The sequence below is a fragment of the Tinamus guttatus genome, unplaced genomic scaffold, assembly GCF_059628265.1.
Source record: "Tinamus guttatus ecotype Peru unplaced genomic scaffold, ASM5962826v1 Tinamus_guttatus_pri_ptg000732l, whole genome shotgun sequence".
Classification (NCBI taxonomy): Eukaryota; Metazoa; Chordata; class Aves; order Tinamiformes; family Tinamidae; genus Tinamus; species Tinamus guttatus.
Window position 1 is genome coordinate 839,459 of NW_028289266.1, and position 14,450 is coordinate 853,908.

The 14,450-nt window shown below is 52.9% G+C and overlaps 1 protein-coding gene and 2 pseudogenes across 1 annotated transcript; all 3 read left to right on the forward strand.

Moving 5' to 3' along the window:
- The first annotated feature begins 3,283 nt into the window (after positions 1-3,283).
- Positions 3,284-3,589, forward strand: LOC148591633 (feather keratin Cos1-2 pseudogene; annotated as a pseudogene).
- Positions 3,590-7,502: 3,913 nt separating this feature from the next.
- On the forward strand, positions 7,503-7,808 carry LOC148591634 (feather keratin Cos1-2-like). Its single transcript, XM_088537252.1, has one exon. The coding sequence runs from the start codon at positions 7,503-7,505 to the stop codon at positions 7,806-7,808; it is 306 nt and encodes a 101-aa protein (XP_088393378.1).
- Positions 7,809-12,347: 4,539 nt separating this feature from the next.
- On the forward strand, positions 12,348-13,144 carry LOC148591635 (feather keratin Cos1-2 pseudogene; annotated as a pseudogene).
- Positions 13,145-14,450: the final 1,306 nt, after the last annotated feature.

Consider the following 14,450-nt stretch of genomic DNA (forward strand, 5'->3'; position numbering starts at 1 on the left):
GCCTCTCTCAATGGCCACACAGCCTTGTAGTGTTTGAGCCATTCCTCCCACTTTTGTAAACTTGCTGAGGCTGTGCTCTATGCCTTAGTGCAGATCATTGATGAAGGGGTTGAACAAGAGTGAAGTCATTCCTAGCCCCTGGGGAACACTGTGAGCTACAGGCCTCCAGCTAGACACTTTGTCACTGAGCATCTGCCATTCTGACAGTTCTCCATCACCCTTGCTGTGCATGCATCTAGCCCAAATCTGCTGAGTTTACCTAGGAGGATATTATGGCAGAGAGTCCAAAGCCTTGCGGAAGTCAAAGGAGACAACATCCCCTGCTCTCTCCTCCTCTACCCAGCTAGCCATCCCAACAGAGGTGGCTCTCAAGCTCATTAATATTCTTTTCCCATTGGTGAATCCATGCTAACTGCACTTGATCATGTTCTTATCCTCCATGTGCTTAGAGAAGGATAAGCTTAGAGAGCTCCGAGCTCATCCAGGATCAGTTGCTCCATCACCTTCCAGGCAGTCAGGGCAGGCTGACTGGTCTCTAATTTCCTGGGTCCTCCTCCTTGTCCTTTTTGAAGTCAGCAGTGACACTGGCTTTCTTCCAGTTCTCCGGCACTCTTCCTGGTCTTCATAACCTTTCCAGGATGATGGAGAATGGCCTAGCAATCACATCTGCCAGCTGCCTCAGCACTCATGGCTGCATGTCATTGGGGCTCACGGATGTGTGGGTGTCAAGTTTGCCTAAATGATCTCTAGCCGAATCCTCCTCCACCAAGGCAAAATCTTCCTTTCTCCAGAACTTCTCTCTTGACTCAAGGACCTTGGATTTCCAAGCACTGCCCTGAGCAGTAAAAACTGAAACAAAGGCCACATTCAGGAACTCCACCTTTCCAGTACCCTTTGTCACCAGGGCACTCTCTCTCGTCAGCAGCGGGCCCACATTAACAGGAGAAATTTGCAGAGGTCTTCTCACATCCTTCACCTCACCTCCAGAACTTGGTTGTCACTCGTGACATGCTTATGGTTAGCCATGACAAGAGCACTGTTACCAGCATGCAAGAGCAGCATGAGGGACTATTCCAAGGGCTGCAGGAGCCTTAGCAGTTCCCCATCAGTTCCTGTGCAGCATCCGAGCTCCTAGGCCGTGGCAAGCAGCACATCACCCAACGCAACAGGACACCTCCACATACGTGAGGGGAGAGGGTAAAGAGGATGGGGCAAAACTACTCTTGGTGGTGGCCAGTGACAGGACAAGAGGTAATGGGTGCAAATTGAAACACAGGAAGTTCCACCTCCATGTGAGGAAGAACGTCTTTACTGTGAGGGTGACAGAGCCCTGGAACAGGCTGCCCAGAGAGGTTGTGGAGTCTCCTTCTCTGAGGATCTTCCAAACCGACCTGGATGCCACGCGCTCTAGGTGTCCCTGCTTGAGCACGGAGATTGGACTAGATGCTCTCTAGAGGTCCCTTAGAAACCTCAACCATTCTGTGACTCTGTAATATCGGTGAAGCTGGTTGTGGCAGGATGGAATCTCTCCAAACTATTACATGCCTTTTCTCTGAAAATCAGGAACCCCGTCTCCCTGTGCTTTGTGAGGCTCAGGCTCTTTTGCGTGGCAAGTCTGAGCTTGAACCGGAGAGATGAGTCAGCAAGAGAAGGCCACGATGAGCGTTGCTAACGGTAATCAGGCTGTGACATAGTCCCTCGACTGCTGTGCAAGCCCGCAGGGATGTGACAAGTGCAAGGGCAAAAGAAGTATTCATCTGCATGTCAGAGTCTGACTGCAGATGAGCAGGCACCAGGGCCAGGCACAGGCTTGTGCAGGCAAGCTGTCTGCTGTGCTCTCTGAAAGTTGGAGCTGAGCCCAGATAGACAAGCCCCCGGGGGGAGATGCACTCGGGCATCTTACACACTGCACGCAGCCCTCGTTGGAAAGAAAGCCTTCTCCCGATATCCCTCATGGCCTTTCAGCAAGCTTTGGCACGTGAATCACATGTCCCTTGTGCCCCACCACAGCTGCTGCTGGGCACTCACCTTTCAGGGAAGGCCGGGGAAATAAATGCTGGTGGCTGAACACCGAAGGAGGCAGCAGCTCTGTGCCTCTCCCTGTGCAACACAGGGGGTGTCTCCTTCCTTTCATAGGCAGTGACATCAAGATGCACATCCTTGTGCTTCAGAACCAGGTCTGGCAACCTCAGCACCAGGCTGATGAGCTGCACAAGGGCCCTTGGTATTAGCCTGACAGGAGGGGCCTGCATCTCATGCCAGACACCACTGACACTGCTCTGGAAGGAGAGCCTCACAGGAATGGCCATCATGGGGAGGGCAGGATATCTTGCTGCTTCTCTCTCCTATACTTAAAGCTAGAGTTGGTCTTTGCGATCCCTTTAGCACAGGGCAGGGGATATTTGCCCTGGCCTGGGGAAGCATGCTGTGATGTGTGCCAGGCTCTGCAATGTTTGCCAGAGCTGGGCCCCTTCCGGTCAACGGGGACATAAGCAACCTGGCAGGAATGACCCACGTCAACATCACCTGCCTGTGCTGGACCCCTCTGGGGTTGACCTGTGTCTTCCAACCGCACTTACATGTTCCTGCCCTGGAAGACCTTAGGCCTTTCATCTGAGCATTTAGAACATGCCTTCATGGGAGCATGGGCAAGGCATAAAGCAGGAAATGAAAGGACAGCAATGTAGGAAACAAAAACACAGTGCATATCATTAGCAGGGATGTTTTGCATTGGAGAGGAGCTTGTCAGAAAATTGTCACCTCTGACAAGCATGCCTCAGACCCGGGGGCAGTGTAAGACGAGTATAAAAGGCAGCCCCAGTGCTGACTCTCTCATCCACTTCTCTCCATCTTTCTCCACAGGAACCAGGTGAGTCTGAATGCCTTTTCCCTCTTTCCTCCCGCTTGGAGACAAGGTCTGTCTTTCGTGGTCGTCTCAGCTGATCCTGTCTCTGTAACCTTGTGAGGCTTGGAGCTCCTCTTTGTGGGATGGGGAAGGCAAGGCAGGGCAAGACAGGGTCTTTTTGAGGGAGAAGGCGAATTTGGCTGCATTACCTTGTGGAGTATGGGGTAGGCAGCAGCCTTCTTGGGCCTGGTTGTTCTTGATAGGCCCTTGGCAGGACAAGGTAAAGAAGCCCGTGTGCCTAAGCCCTGCACAGCCCCCAGCTCCCAGTCCAAAAGGTGCCTTGGCTCCCTCATGGCAGGGTGCCAGGCTGTGCCTCATGCACTCAGCTGCTCTGCCTCCTCTCTGGCCTCTCTCACAGGTGCCTCCAGCTCCGCAGACATGTCCTGCTGCGACCCATGCGTGCCATGCCGGCCCTGCGGGCCCACCCCGCTGGCCAACAGCTGCAACGAGCCCTGTGTCAGGCAGTGCCAGGCCTCCACCATTGTCATCCAGCCCTCTCCTGTGGTGGTGACCCTGCCCGGACCCATCCTCAGCTCCTTCCCGCAGAACACCGTCGTGGGATCGTCCACGTCCGCTGCCGTTGGCCGCATCCTCAGCTGTGAGGGAGTCCCCATCAACTCTGACTGCTGTGACCTCTCCAGGTTTTCCCCCCGCTACTGCGGCAGAAGGTGCCCGCCCTGCTAAAGCCACTGAAAATACGACCAGATAAGAAACCCCAGGAATGCAGAACACCGACTTTGACACACAACGGATCTTGAAGGACTCTTATGTTTTCACCACATGCCAATCTCTTTGCCTCCTCTTACAATTGCCTGGCTAGAACAGGCTTGCCTGGTCTCTATTGAAGCACGAACTGTGCCGACCTTCTGCTTCTCCCACTCTCTTTGCTCTCTCTCATTCTCTTTTTCGTCTTCTGCTCCCTTGGTGCATGAGGCACCCCCCAAATCAGCCTAGGGGGATCTTCTGGCTGCTCTGCTGCTGAGAGGCAGGCAATTGGCACCCTGTGGGAAACTCTAGTGTGCTCACAGGGTGCCGACTCTGGGCTGCCCCTGGTGCTCTCTGTGCACAAGGGGCCTCCTCTCACAGCAACTCTCTTACCCTCTTCTAACTCATTAAAGCAATGCTGCACGCCAACCTGCGTCTCTGTGTGGTCTTTCCCTGGGTGCGGTGTCTCCCAAGCTTCCCCTGGAGCAGAGAGTCACTTGTGTTGGGGAGAAGGCAGGAGTACCAGGTGGGAAACTTTTGTCACAGCTGGGAACTCGTTGCAGAGGGTCCTCTTCAGGACACTGCCCCTCAGAGCTGAGGGAGACATCCTTGTGTACGCCAGAGCCAGTGGCCATGAAACCTTGCCAACAGGCCTCCCAAACGGGCAAGGTGGGCTTGCCCAGCTGCGGCTCTGGAAATTGCCAGCTCCAAGCCTACACAGTGCAAGCCAGGCAGAGGGTCTTTCCCACCTCTGGCTCAGCACATTGTGAAGTCCTTCCCCAACTGATTTCTGTGCATCCCTGCAGGAAATACCCACCTTAGGGCCATGCCTCTCCACTCGCAGAAGGTCAGCATTGAGCTGACGGGAGCAGGACATGCAAGGTTACGGGATCACAGAATCACAGAAAGCCTTAGGTTGGAAGGCACCTCTGGAGATCACTTAGTTCAACCCTGCTGCTCAAGAAAGCTTGCCTAGAGCACACTGCACAGGATGATGCACGGGCAAGTTTTGAATAGCTCCTAGAAGGAGAGTGCACAAGTCCTCTGCACAACCTAATCCTGAACTCTGAGCTCTGTTCCCCTCCCAGTCATGTTACTCCTCTTTGCAGCTGTGAGGAGGGCAGGCTGTGTTTTCTAGCGAACTGTGGAGGAGCAGAGTCCCTGCTTCCCAGCCATCCAGGAAGTGGCAACTTTTTGTCATCCCAAGCAAGTTTCTGTAATGCCCAAACTTCTGTTACGCCCTAGCGATTTTTTCTCTCAGTGCCTCCTTTTCAAACAATTCTTCCACAACCATATCCAAGGTTGAGTAAAAATTAATTTCACTCTCATAGTATCTACAATTTTCCATACTCACTTTCATTTAAATCACTGCCAAGTAAATCAGTGATTTCCAAGTGACTGGAGTGGAATTCTCATCCAATCTCTTGATGCCGTACCGAGATGCGCAAGGCACCTGCTGGTGTTGGTTCAGTGTGGGATAATGTTTCAAACTTTTGTATAGTTTTATATACAAAACTTTTGAATATTCCTTCCCTTAGGAGTCTGTCAGGAGTTTAAGGCTTACACAGTGAACTGCTAGGGCCTGAAGAACAGGCCCAAGTCGGGGTGGACTTACAGATGAATACAGCTTTGCCTTTGTAGAAGTATACAAAACTCGTCTGTAGAACCGTTTATGCTAACCTGTATGTAGGTTTACTAAACTGCAGCTTTTGTAGGCTCTTGTGCAGGTGTTTTTGACCTTGCAGGGAACCCTCCCATCTGAGGCCCGGGCTATGGCCAATTCCTGCTCCTGGATGATAGGGAAAGTATGTCACACCAGATGTTACCACTCACAAAGAAATGCGAGTTATTATGATTTGCTGATTTGGCTCTATTAAAGGTGGACCCTCTTGCCGTGACACTGGAGGCCTCCCTTACTGGTGGATGCCCCACATAAGATCTCTCAATTGCCGGGTAGGTTCTCCAAATCCTCGCTTCAACAGAGGCTCCCCAACCACTGCTAATCTGAATGGTGGTAACGTATTTAGGCAATTGGTGATGTATCTTTTTCTCTTAATCACTATTCTCTTTCTTGTATAATAATGGTTAAGTGCATTACCTTGCTTATTTTGTCTGTTGCTAAAACAGAGTGAATACCAAGTTTATTGTTTTGTAAAACCTATCATTCTGTATTGCCTTAATATTAATAGTGAAATAAGACCCTTCTTTCCATTGGTGTCTGATTCCTTCCATCGCTTGCCCCTACCATCAAGTAGCAAAATATAGGTGACCATCTAGTGCCCTACAGCTTGAGGAGATTTACTTTGGTTAGTGAGTGCTGAATGGCCGACGGAGCTTTGAGGTACGTAAAGAACATCTAATGCTGGCTATGAGGTATCTTGTTCATTGCTTGATAAAAAATTTTGCATAATACTTGGATCCATTGTATGGTCCCTCAAGGAGCTGCATGGCTGTCTGCTAGGGTATAAAGGCCCTGCTCAAGCCAGTGCCCTCTACTCCTGCTTGCGCCTGATGCTCTTCTCCTGCCCTTCGTTATGGGAGTCCCCCACCACAGCCCCCTCATTCTCCACTGGGACCACTCTACTTGACTCTAGTTGAGAGACTGATGGGAGCACAGAACAGGAGGCAGGCTGTGGTACAGACCCTGCTTGCTGTGCCTTAGGGTAGAAGCTTCCTGCTCAGAGGGCAGATCAGAAACTACTATGTGACTGTGCTATGGTCATCCTTATAGCAGTGATCCTTTCAGAGTCTTCAGGTGTGTTCCAAAAGATTAGCTGCTCTTGCACTGACAAACGCAAACCCATTACTGAGGTAGGTTTTGGTCCCTTATCAGGTCCCTAATCAGCTCTTATCAGGGCTCTGTGCCCCTCACAGTCAAGAAGTATTTCCGCATAGTTAGATGGAACTTCTAGTGTATTGGGCTGTGGCCATTGCCTCCTGTCTTGTGGCTAGGCACCACTGAAAATATGCTAGCCTCAATGCAGGAAACCTCCCTTAAGCATGCTGTTATGTGTGCCAGGCTCTGCAATGTTTGTCAGAGCTGGGCCCCTCCTGGCCAACGGGGACACAAGCAACCTGGCAGGAATGACCCACGTCAACATCACCTGCCTGTGCTGGACCCCTCTGGGGTTGACCTGTGTCTTCCAACCGCACTTACATGTTCCTGCCCTGGAAGACCTTAGGCCTTTCATCTGAGCATTTAGAACATGCCTTCATGGGGGCATGGGCAAGGCATATAGCAGGAAATGAAAGGACAGCAATGTAGGAAACAAAAACACAGCGCATATCATTAGCAGGGATGTTTTGCATTGGAGAGGAGCTTGTCAGAAGATTATCACCTCTGCCAAGCATGCCTCAGACCCGGGGGCACTGCAAAAGGAGTATAAAAGGCAGCCCCAGTGCTGGCTCTCTCATCCACTTCTCTCCATCTTTCTCCACAGGAACCAGGTGAGTCTGAATGCCTTTTCCCTCTTTCCTCCTGCTTGGAGACAAGGTCTGTCTTTGGTGGTCATCTCAGCTGATCCTGTCTCTATAAGTTTGTAAGGCTTGAAGCTCCTCTTTGTGGGGCAGGGAAGGGAAGGCAAGGCAAGAGAAGGCAAGAGAAGGTCTTTTTTGAGGAGAAGTTGGGGTTTGGCTGCTGTACCTGGTAGAGTATGGGGTAGGCAGCAGCCTTCTTGGGTCTGTTTGCTCTTGGTATGCGCCTGGCAGGGAAAGGTAAAGAAGCCTGTGTGCCTGAGCCCTGCACAGCCCCCAACTCCCAGTCCAGCTGGTGCCTTGGCTCCCTCATGGCATGCCTGCACCCCTCATGGCAGGGTGCCAGGCTGTGCCTCATGCACTCAGCTGCTCTGCCTCCTCTCTGGCCTCTCTCACAGGTGCCTCCAGCTCCGCAGACATGTCCTGCTGCGACCCATGCGTGCCATGCCGGCCCTGCGGGCCCACCCCGCTGGCCAACAGCTGCAATGAGCCCTGTGTCAGGCAGTGCCAGGCCTCCACCATTGTCATCCAGCCCTCTCCTGTGGTGGTGAGCCTGCCCGGACCCATCCTCAGCTCCTTCCCGCAGAACACCGTCGTGGGATCCTCCACGTCCGCTGCCGTTGGCAGCATCCTCAGCTGTGAGGGAGTCCCCATCAACTCCGACTGCTGTGACCTCTCCGGGTTTTCCCCCCGCTACTGCGGCAGAAGGTGCCCGCCCTGCTAAAGCCACTGAAAATACGACCAGATAAGAAACCCCAGGAATGCAGAATACCGACTTTGACACACAACAGATCTTGAAGGACTCTTATGTTTTCACCACATGCCACTCTCTTTGCCTCCTCTTACAATTGTCTGGCTAGAATGGACCTGTCCGCTCTCTATTGAGGCACGGACTCTGAAAAACTTCTGCTTCTCCCACTCTCTTTGTTTTCTTTCTTTCTTTCTCTTTTTCATCTTCTGCTCCCTTGGTGCATGAGGCACCCCCCAAATCAGCCTAGGGGGATCTTCTGGCTGCTCTGCTGCTGAGAGGCAGGCAATTGGCACCCTGTGGGAAACTCTAGTGTGCTCACAGGGTGCCGACTCTGGGCTGCCCCTGGTGCTCTCTGTGCACAAGGGGCCTCCTCTCACAGCAACTCTCTTACCCTCTTCTAACTCATTAAAGCAATGCTGCACGCCAACCTGCGTCTCTGTGTGGTCTTTCCCTGGGTGCGGTGTCTCCCAAGCTTCCCCTGGAGCAGAGAGTCACTTGTGTTGGGGAGAAGGCAGGAGTACCAGGTGGGAAACTTTTGTCACTGCCAGAGGAATGGGAGCTGGGGACTCGCTGCAGAGGGTCCTCTTCAGGACACTGCCCCTCAGAGCTGAGGGAGACATGCTTGTGTACGCCAGAGCCAGTGGCCATGAAACCTTGCCAACAGGCCTCCCAAAAGGGCAAGGTGGGCTTGCCCAGCTGCGGCTCTGGAAATTGCCTGCTCCAAGCCTAAACAGTGTAAGCCAGGCAGAGGGTCTTTCCCACCTCTGGCTCAGCACATTGTGAAGTCCTTCCCCAACTGATTTCTGTGCATCCCTGCAGGAAATACCCACCTTAGGGCCATGCCTCTCCACTCGCAGAAGGTCAGCATTGAGCTGATGGGAGCAAGACATGCAAGGTTACAGGGTCACAAAATCACAGAAAGCCTTAGGTTGGAAGGCACCTCTGGAGATCACTTAGTCCAACCCTGCTGCTCAAGAAGGCTTGCCTAGAGCACACTGCACAGAATGATGCACGGTAAGTTTGAATAGGTCCTGGGAAGGAGAGTGCACAAGCCCTCTGGACAACCTGTTCCTGGGCTCTGTCTCTCCCATAGTCAAAAAAAAATTTCTGCATGGTTAGATGGAATGTGTTGTGTTTTGGTTTGTGCCCATTGTGTCTTGTTCTGTTTGTGGGCACCACTGAAAATAGGCTGGCCCATTTTGGACAGCCTCCCTTAAGAAATTAGTGCACACAGAGGGCATCCCCTCTCTGCCTTTCACTCTGCAGGCTCAAAAGGCCCTGCTCCCTCAGCCTTTGCTCATAGAACAGCTGCACCAGTCCCCTAATGACCTTCATAGCCCTATGCTGGACTCTCTCCCTAGTAGTTCCATCTCTCTTTTGTACTGGGGAACCCAGAACCGCACACAGGATACCCCAGGTGTCCTCAGCAAGGCTGAGTAGAGGCTGAGAATCACGTCCCACATCCTCCTGGCAAGACTCTTCCTGAGGCACCCCAGGAAAGCAGTGGCCTTCTTCGGCACAAGGACACATTGCTGCCTCATGTCTAGCTTGCTCTCCATGAGCACCTGCAGGTTCTTCTCCACAGAGCTGCTCTCCAGCCGGTCACCCCCAAACCTGTACTGCTGCATGGGGTTCTTTCTCTCTTGGGGCAGCACTTCCCTTTCTTGAACTTCATAAGGTGCCTCACTCTGCCAAACTTTATCCAGAGTGTACATGCCTCTCTCAATGGCCACACAGCCTTGTAGTGTTTGAGCCATTCCTCCCACTTTTGTAAACTTGCTGAGGCTGTGCTCTATGCCTTAGTGCAGATCATTGATGAAGGGGTTGAACAAGAGTGGAGTCATTCCTAGCCCCTGGGGAACACTGTGAGCTACAGGCCTCCAGCTAGACACTTTGTCACTGAGCATCTGCCATTCTGACAGTTCTCCATCACCCTTGCTGTGCATGCATCTAGCCCAAATCTGCTGAGTTTACCTAGGAGGATATTATGGCAGAGAGTCCAAAGCCTTGCGGAAGTCAAAGGAGACAACATCCCCTGCTCTCTCCTCCTCTACCCAGCTAGCCATCCCAACAGAGGTGGCTCTCAGGCTCATTAATATTCATTTCCCATTGGTGAATCCATGCTAACTGCACTTGATCATGTTCTTATCCTCCATGTGCTTAGAGGAGGATAAGCTTAGAGAGCTCTGAGCTCATCCAGGTTCAGTTGCTCCATCACCTTCCAGGCAGTCAGGGCAGGCTGACTGGTCTCTAATTTCCTGGGTCCTCCTCCTTGTCCTTTTTGAAGTCAGCAGTGACACTGGCTTTCTTCCAGTTCTCCGGCACTCTTCCTGGTCTTCATAACCTTTCCAGGATGATGGAGAATGGCCTAGCAATCACATCTGCCAGCTGCCTCAGCACTCATGGCTGCATGTTATTGGGGCTCACGGATGTGTGGGTGTCAAGTTTGCCTAAATGATCTCTAGCCGAATCCTCCTCCACCAAGGCAAAATCTGCCTTTCTCTAGACCTTCTCTCTTGACTCAAGGACCTTGGATTTCCAAGCACTGCCCTGAGCAGTAAAAACTGAAACAAAGGCCACATTCAGGAACTCCACCTTTTCAGTACCCCTTGACACCAGGGCACTCTCTCTCGTCAGCAGCGGGCCCACATTAACAGGAGAAATTTGCAGAGGTCTTCTCACATCCTTCACCTCACCTCCAGAACTTGGTTGTCACTCGTGACATGCTTATGGTTAGCCATGACAAGAGCACTGTTACCAGCATGCAAGAGCAGCATGAGGGACTATTCCAAGGGCTGCAGGAGCCTTAGCAGTTCCCCATCAGTTCCTGTGCAGCATCCGAGCTCCTAGGCCGTGGCAAGCAGCACATCACCCAACGCAACAGGACACCTCCACATACGTGAGGGGAGAGGGTAAAGAGGATGGGGCAAAACTACTCTTGGTGGTGGCCAGTGACAGGACAAGAGGTAATGGGTGCAAATTGAAACACAGGAAGTTCCACCTCCATGTGAGGAAGAACGTCTTTACTGTGAGGGTGACAGAGCCCTGGAACAGGCTGCCCAGAGAGGTTGTGGAGTCTCCTTCTCTGAGGATCTTCCAAACCGACCTGGATGCCACGCGCTCTAGGTGTCCCTGCTTGAGCACGGAGATTGGACTAGATGCTCTCTAGAGGTCCCTTAGAAACCTCAACCATTCTGTGACTCTGTGATATCAGTGAAGCTGGTTGTGGCAGGATGGAATCTCTCCAAACTATTGCATGCCTTTTCTCTGAAAATCAGGAACCCCGTCTCCCTGTGCTTTGTGAGGCTCAGGCTCTTTTGCGTGGCAAGTCTGAGCTTGAACGGGAGAGATGAGTCAGCAAGAGAAGGCCACGATGAGCGTTGCTAACGGTAATCAGGCTGTGACATAGTCCCTCGACTGCTGTGCAAGCCCGCAGGGATGTGACAAGTGCAAGGGCAAAAGAAGTATTCATCTGCATGTCAGAGTCTGACTGCAGATGAGCAGGCACCAGGGCCAGGCACAGGCTTGTGCAGGCAAGCTGTCTGCTGTGCTCTCTGAAAGTTGGAGCTGAGCCCAGATAGACAAGCCCCCGGGGGGAGATGCACTCGGGCATCTTACACACTGCACGCAGCCCTCGTTGGAAAGAAAGCCTTCTCCCGATATCCCTCATGGCCTTTCAGCAAGCTTTGGCACGTGAATCACATGTCCCTTGTGCCCCACCACAGCTGCTGCTGGGCACTCACCTTTCAGGGAGGGCCGGGGAAATAAATGCTGGTGGCTGAACACCGAAGGAGGCAGCAGCTCTGTGCCTCTCCCTGTGCAACACAGGGGGTGTCTCCTTCCTTTCATAGGCAGTGACATCAAGATGCACATCCTTGTGCTTCAGAACCAGGTCTGGCAACCTCAGCGCCAGGCTGATGAGCTGCACAAGGGCCCTTGGCATTAGCCTGACAGGAGGGGCCTGCATCTCATGCCAGACACCACTGACACTGCTCTGGAAGGAGAGCCTCACAGGAATGGCCAGCATGGGGAGGGCAGGATATCTTGTTGCTTCTCTCTCCTATACCTAAAGCTAGAGTTGGTCTTTGCGATCCCTTTAGCACAGGGCAGGGGATATTTGCCCTGGCCTGGGGAAGCATGCTGTGATGTGTGCCAGGCTCTGCAATGTTTGCCAGAGCTGGGCCCCTTCTGGTCAACGGGGACATAAGCAACCTGGCAGGAATGACCCACGTCAACATCACCTGCCTGTGCTGGACCCCTCTGGGGTTGACCTGTGTCTTCCAACCGCACTTACATGTTCCTGCCCTGGAAGACCTTAGGCCTTTCATCTGAGCATTTAGAACATGCCTTCATGGGGGCATGGGCAAGGCATAAAGCAGGACATGAAAGGACAGCAATGTAGGAAACAAAAACACAGCGCATATCATTAGCAGGGATGTTTTGCATTGGAGAGGAGCTTGTCAGAAAATTGTCACCACTGCCAAGCATGCCTCAGACCCGGGGGCAGTGCAAAATGAGTATAAAAGGCAGCCCCAGTGCTGGCTCTCTCATCCACTTCTCTCCATCTTCCTCCACAGGAACCAGGTGAGTCTGAATGCCTTTTCCCTCCTTCCTCCTGCTTGGAGACAAGGTCTGTCTTTCGTGGTCGTCTCAGCTGATCCTGTCTCTGTAACCTTGTGAGGCTTGGAGCTCCTCTTTGTGGGATGGGGAAGGGAAGGCAAGGCAGGGCCAGACAGGGTCTTTTTGAGGGAGAAGGCAAATTTGGCTGCAGTAGCTTGTGGAGTATGGAGTAGGCAGCAGCCTTCTTGGGCCTGGTTGTTCTTGATAGGCCCTTGGCAGGACAAGGTAAAGAAGCCCGTGTGCCTAAGCCCTGCACAGCCCCCAACTCCCAGTCCAAAAGGTGCCTTGGCTCCCTCATGGCAGGGTGCCAGGCTGTGCCTCATGCACTCAGCTGCTCTGCCTCCTCTCTGGCCTCTCTCACAGGTGCCTCCAGCTCCTCAGACATGTCCTGCTGCGACCCATGCGTGCCATGCCGGCCCTGTGGGCCCACCCCGCTGGCCAACAGCTGCAACGAGCCCTGTGTCAGGCAGTGCCAGGCCTCCACCATTGTCATCCAGCCCTCTCCTGTGGTGGTGAGCCTGCCCGGACCCATCCTCAGCTCCTTCCCGCAGAACACTGTCGTGGGATCCTCCACGTCTGCTGCCGTTGGCCGCATCCTCAGCTGTGAGGGAGTCCCCATCAACTCTGACTGCTGTGACCTCTCCAGGTTTTCCCCCCGCTACTGCGGCAGAAGGTGCCCGCCCTGCTAAAGCCACTGAAAATACGACCAGATAAGAAACCCCAGGAATGCAGAACACCGACTTTGATACACAACGGATCTTGAAGGACTCTTATTTTTTCACCACATGCCAATCTCTTTGCCTCCTCTTACAATTGCCTGGCTAGAACAGGCTTGCCTGGTCTCTATTGAAGCACGAACTGTGCCGACCTTCTGCTTCTCCCACTCTCTTTGCTCTCTCTCATTCTCTTTTTCGTCTTCTGCTCCCTTGGTGCATGAGGCACCCCCCAAATGAGCCTAGGGGGAGCTTCTGGCTGCTCTGCTGCTGAGAGGCAGGCAATTGGCACCCTGTGGGAAACTCTAGTGTGCTCACAGGGTGCCAACTCTGGGCTGCCCCTGGTGCTCTCTGTGCACAAGGGGCCTCCTCTCACAGCAACTCTCTTACCCTCTTCTAACTCATTAAAGCAATGCTGCACGCCAACCTGCGTCTCTGTGTGGTCTTTCCCTGGGTGCGGTGTCTCCCAAGCTTCCCCTGGAGCAGAGAGTCACTTGTGTTGGGGAGAAGGCAGGAGTACCAGGTGGGAAACTTTTGTCACTGCCAGAGGAATGGGAGCTGGGGACTCGCTGCAGAGGGTCCTTTTTAGGACACTGCCCCTCAGAGCTGAGGGAGACATGCTTGTGTACGCCAGAGCCAGTGGCCATGAAACCTTGCCAACAGGCCTCCCAAACGGGCAAGGTGGGCTTGCCCAGCTGCGGCTCTGGAAATTGCCAGCTCCAAGCCTACACAGTGCAAGCCAGGCAGAGGGTCTTTCCCACCTCTGGCTCGGCACATTGTGAAGTCCTTCCCCAACTGATTTCTGTGCATCCCTGCAGGAAATACCCACCTTAGGGCCATGCCTCTCCACTTGCAGAAGGTCAGCATTGAGCTGATGGGAGCAAGACATGCAAGGTTACGGGATCACAGAATCACAGAAAGTCTAAGGTTGGAAGGCACCTCTGGAGATCGCTTAGTCCAACCCTGCTGCTCAAGAAAGCTCGCCTAGAGCACACTGCACAGGATGATGCACGGGCAAGTTTTGAGTAGCTCCTAGGCAGGAGAGTGCACAAGTCCTCTGCACAACCTAATCCTGAACTCTGAGCTCTGTTCCCCTCCCAGTCAAAAAGTTTTTTCCGTATGGTTAGATGGAATGTGTTGTGTTTTGGTTTATGCCCATTGTGTCTTGTCCTCTTTGTGGGCACAACTGAAAATAGACTCTGTCTCTAGTAGTTCCGTCTCTCTTTTGTACTGGGGAACCCAGAACCACACACAGGACATGCCATGTGGCCTCAAGAAGACT

Bases quoted from the DNA above. Each gene is read 5' to 3' on its own strand.
- LOC148591634 (XM_088537252.1), top strand. From the start codon at position 7,503: ATGTCCTGCTGCGACCCATGCGTGCCATGCCGGCCCTGCGGGCCCACC.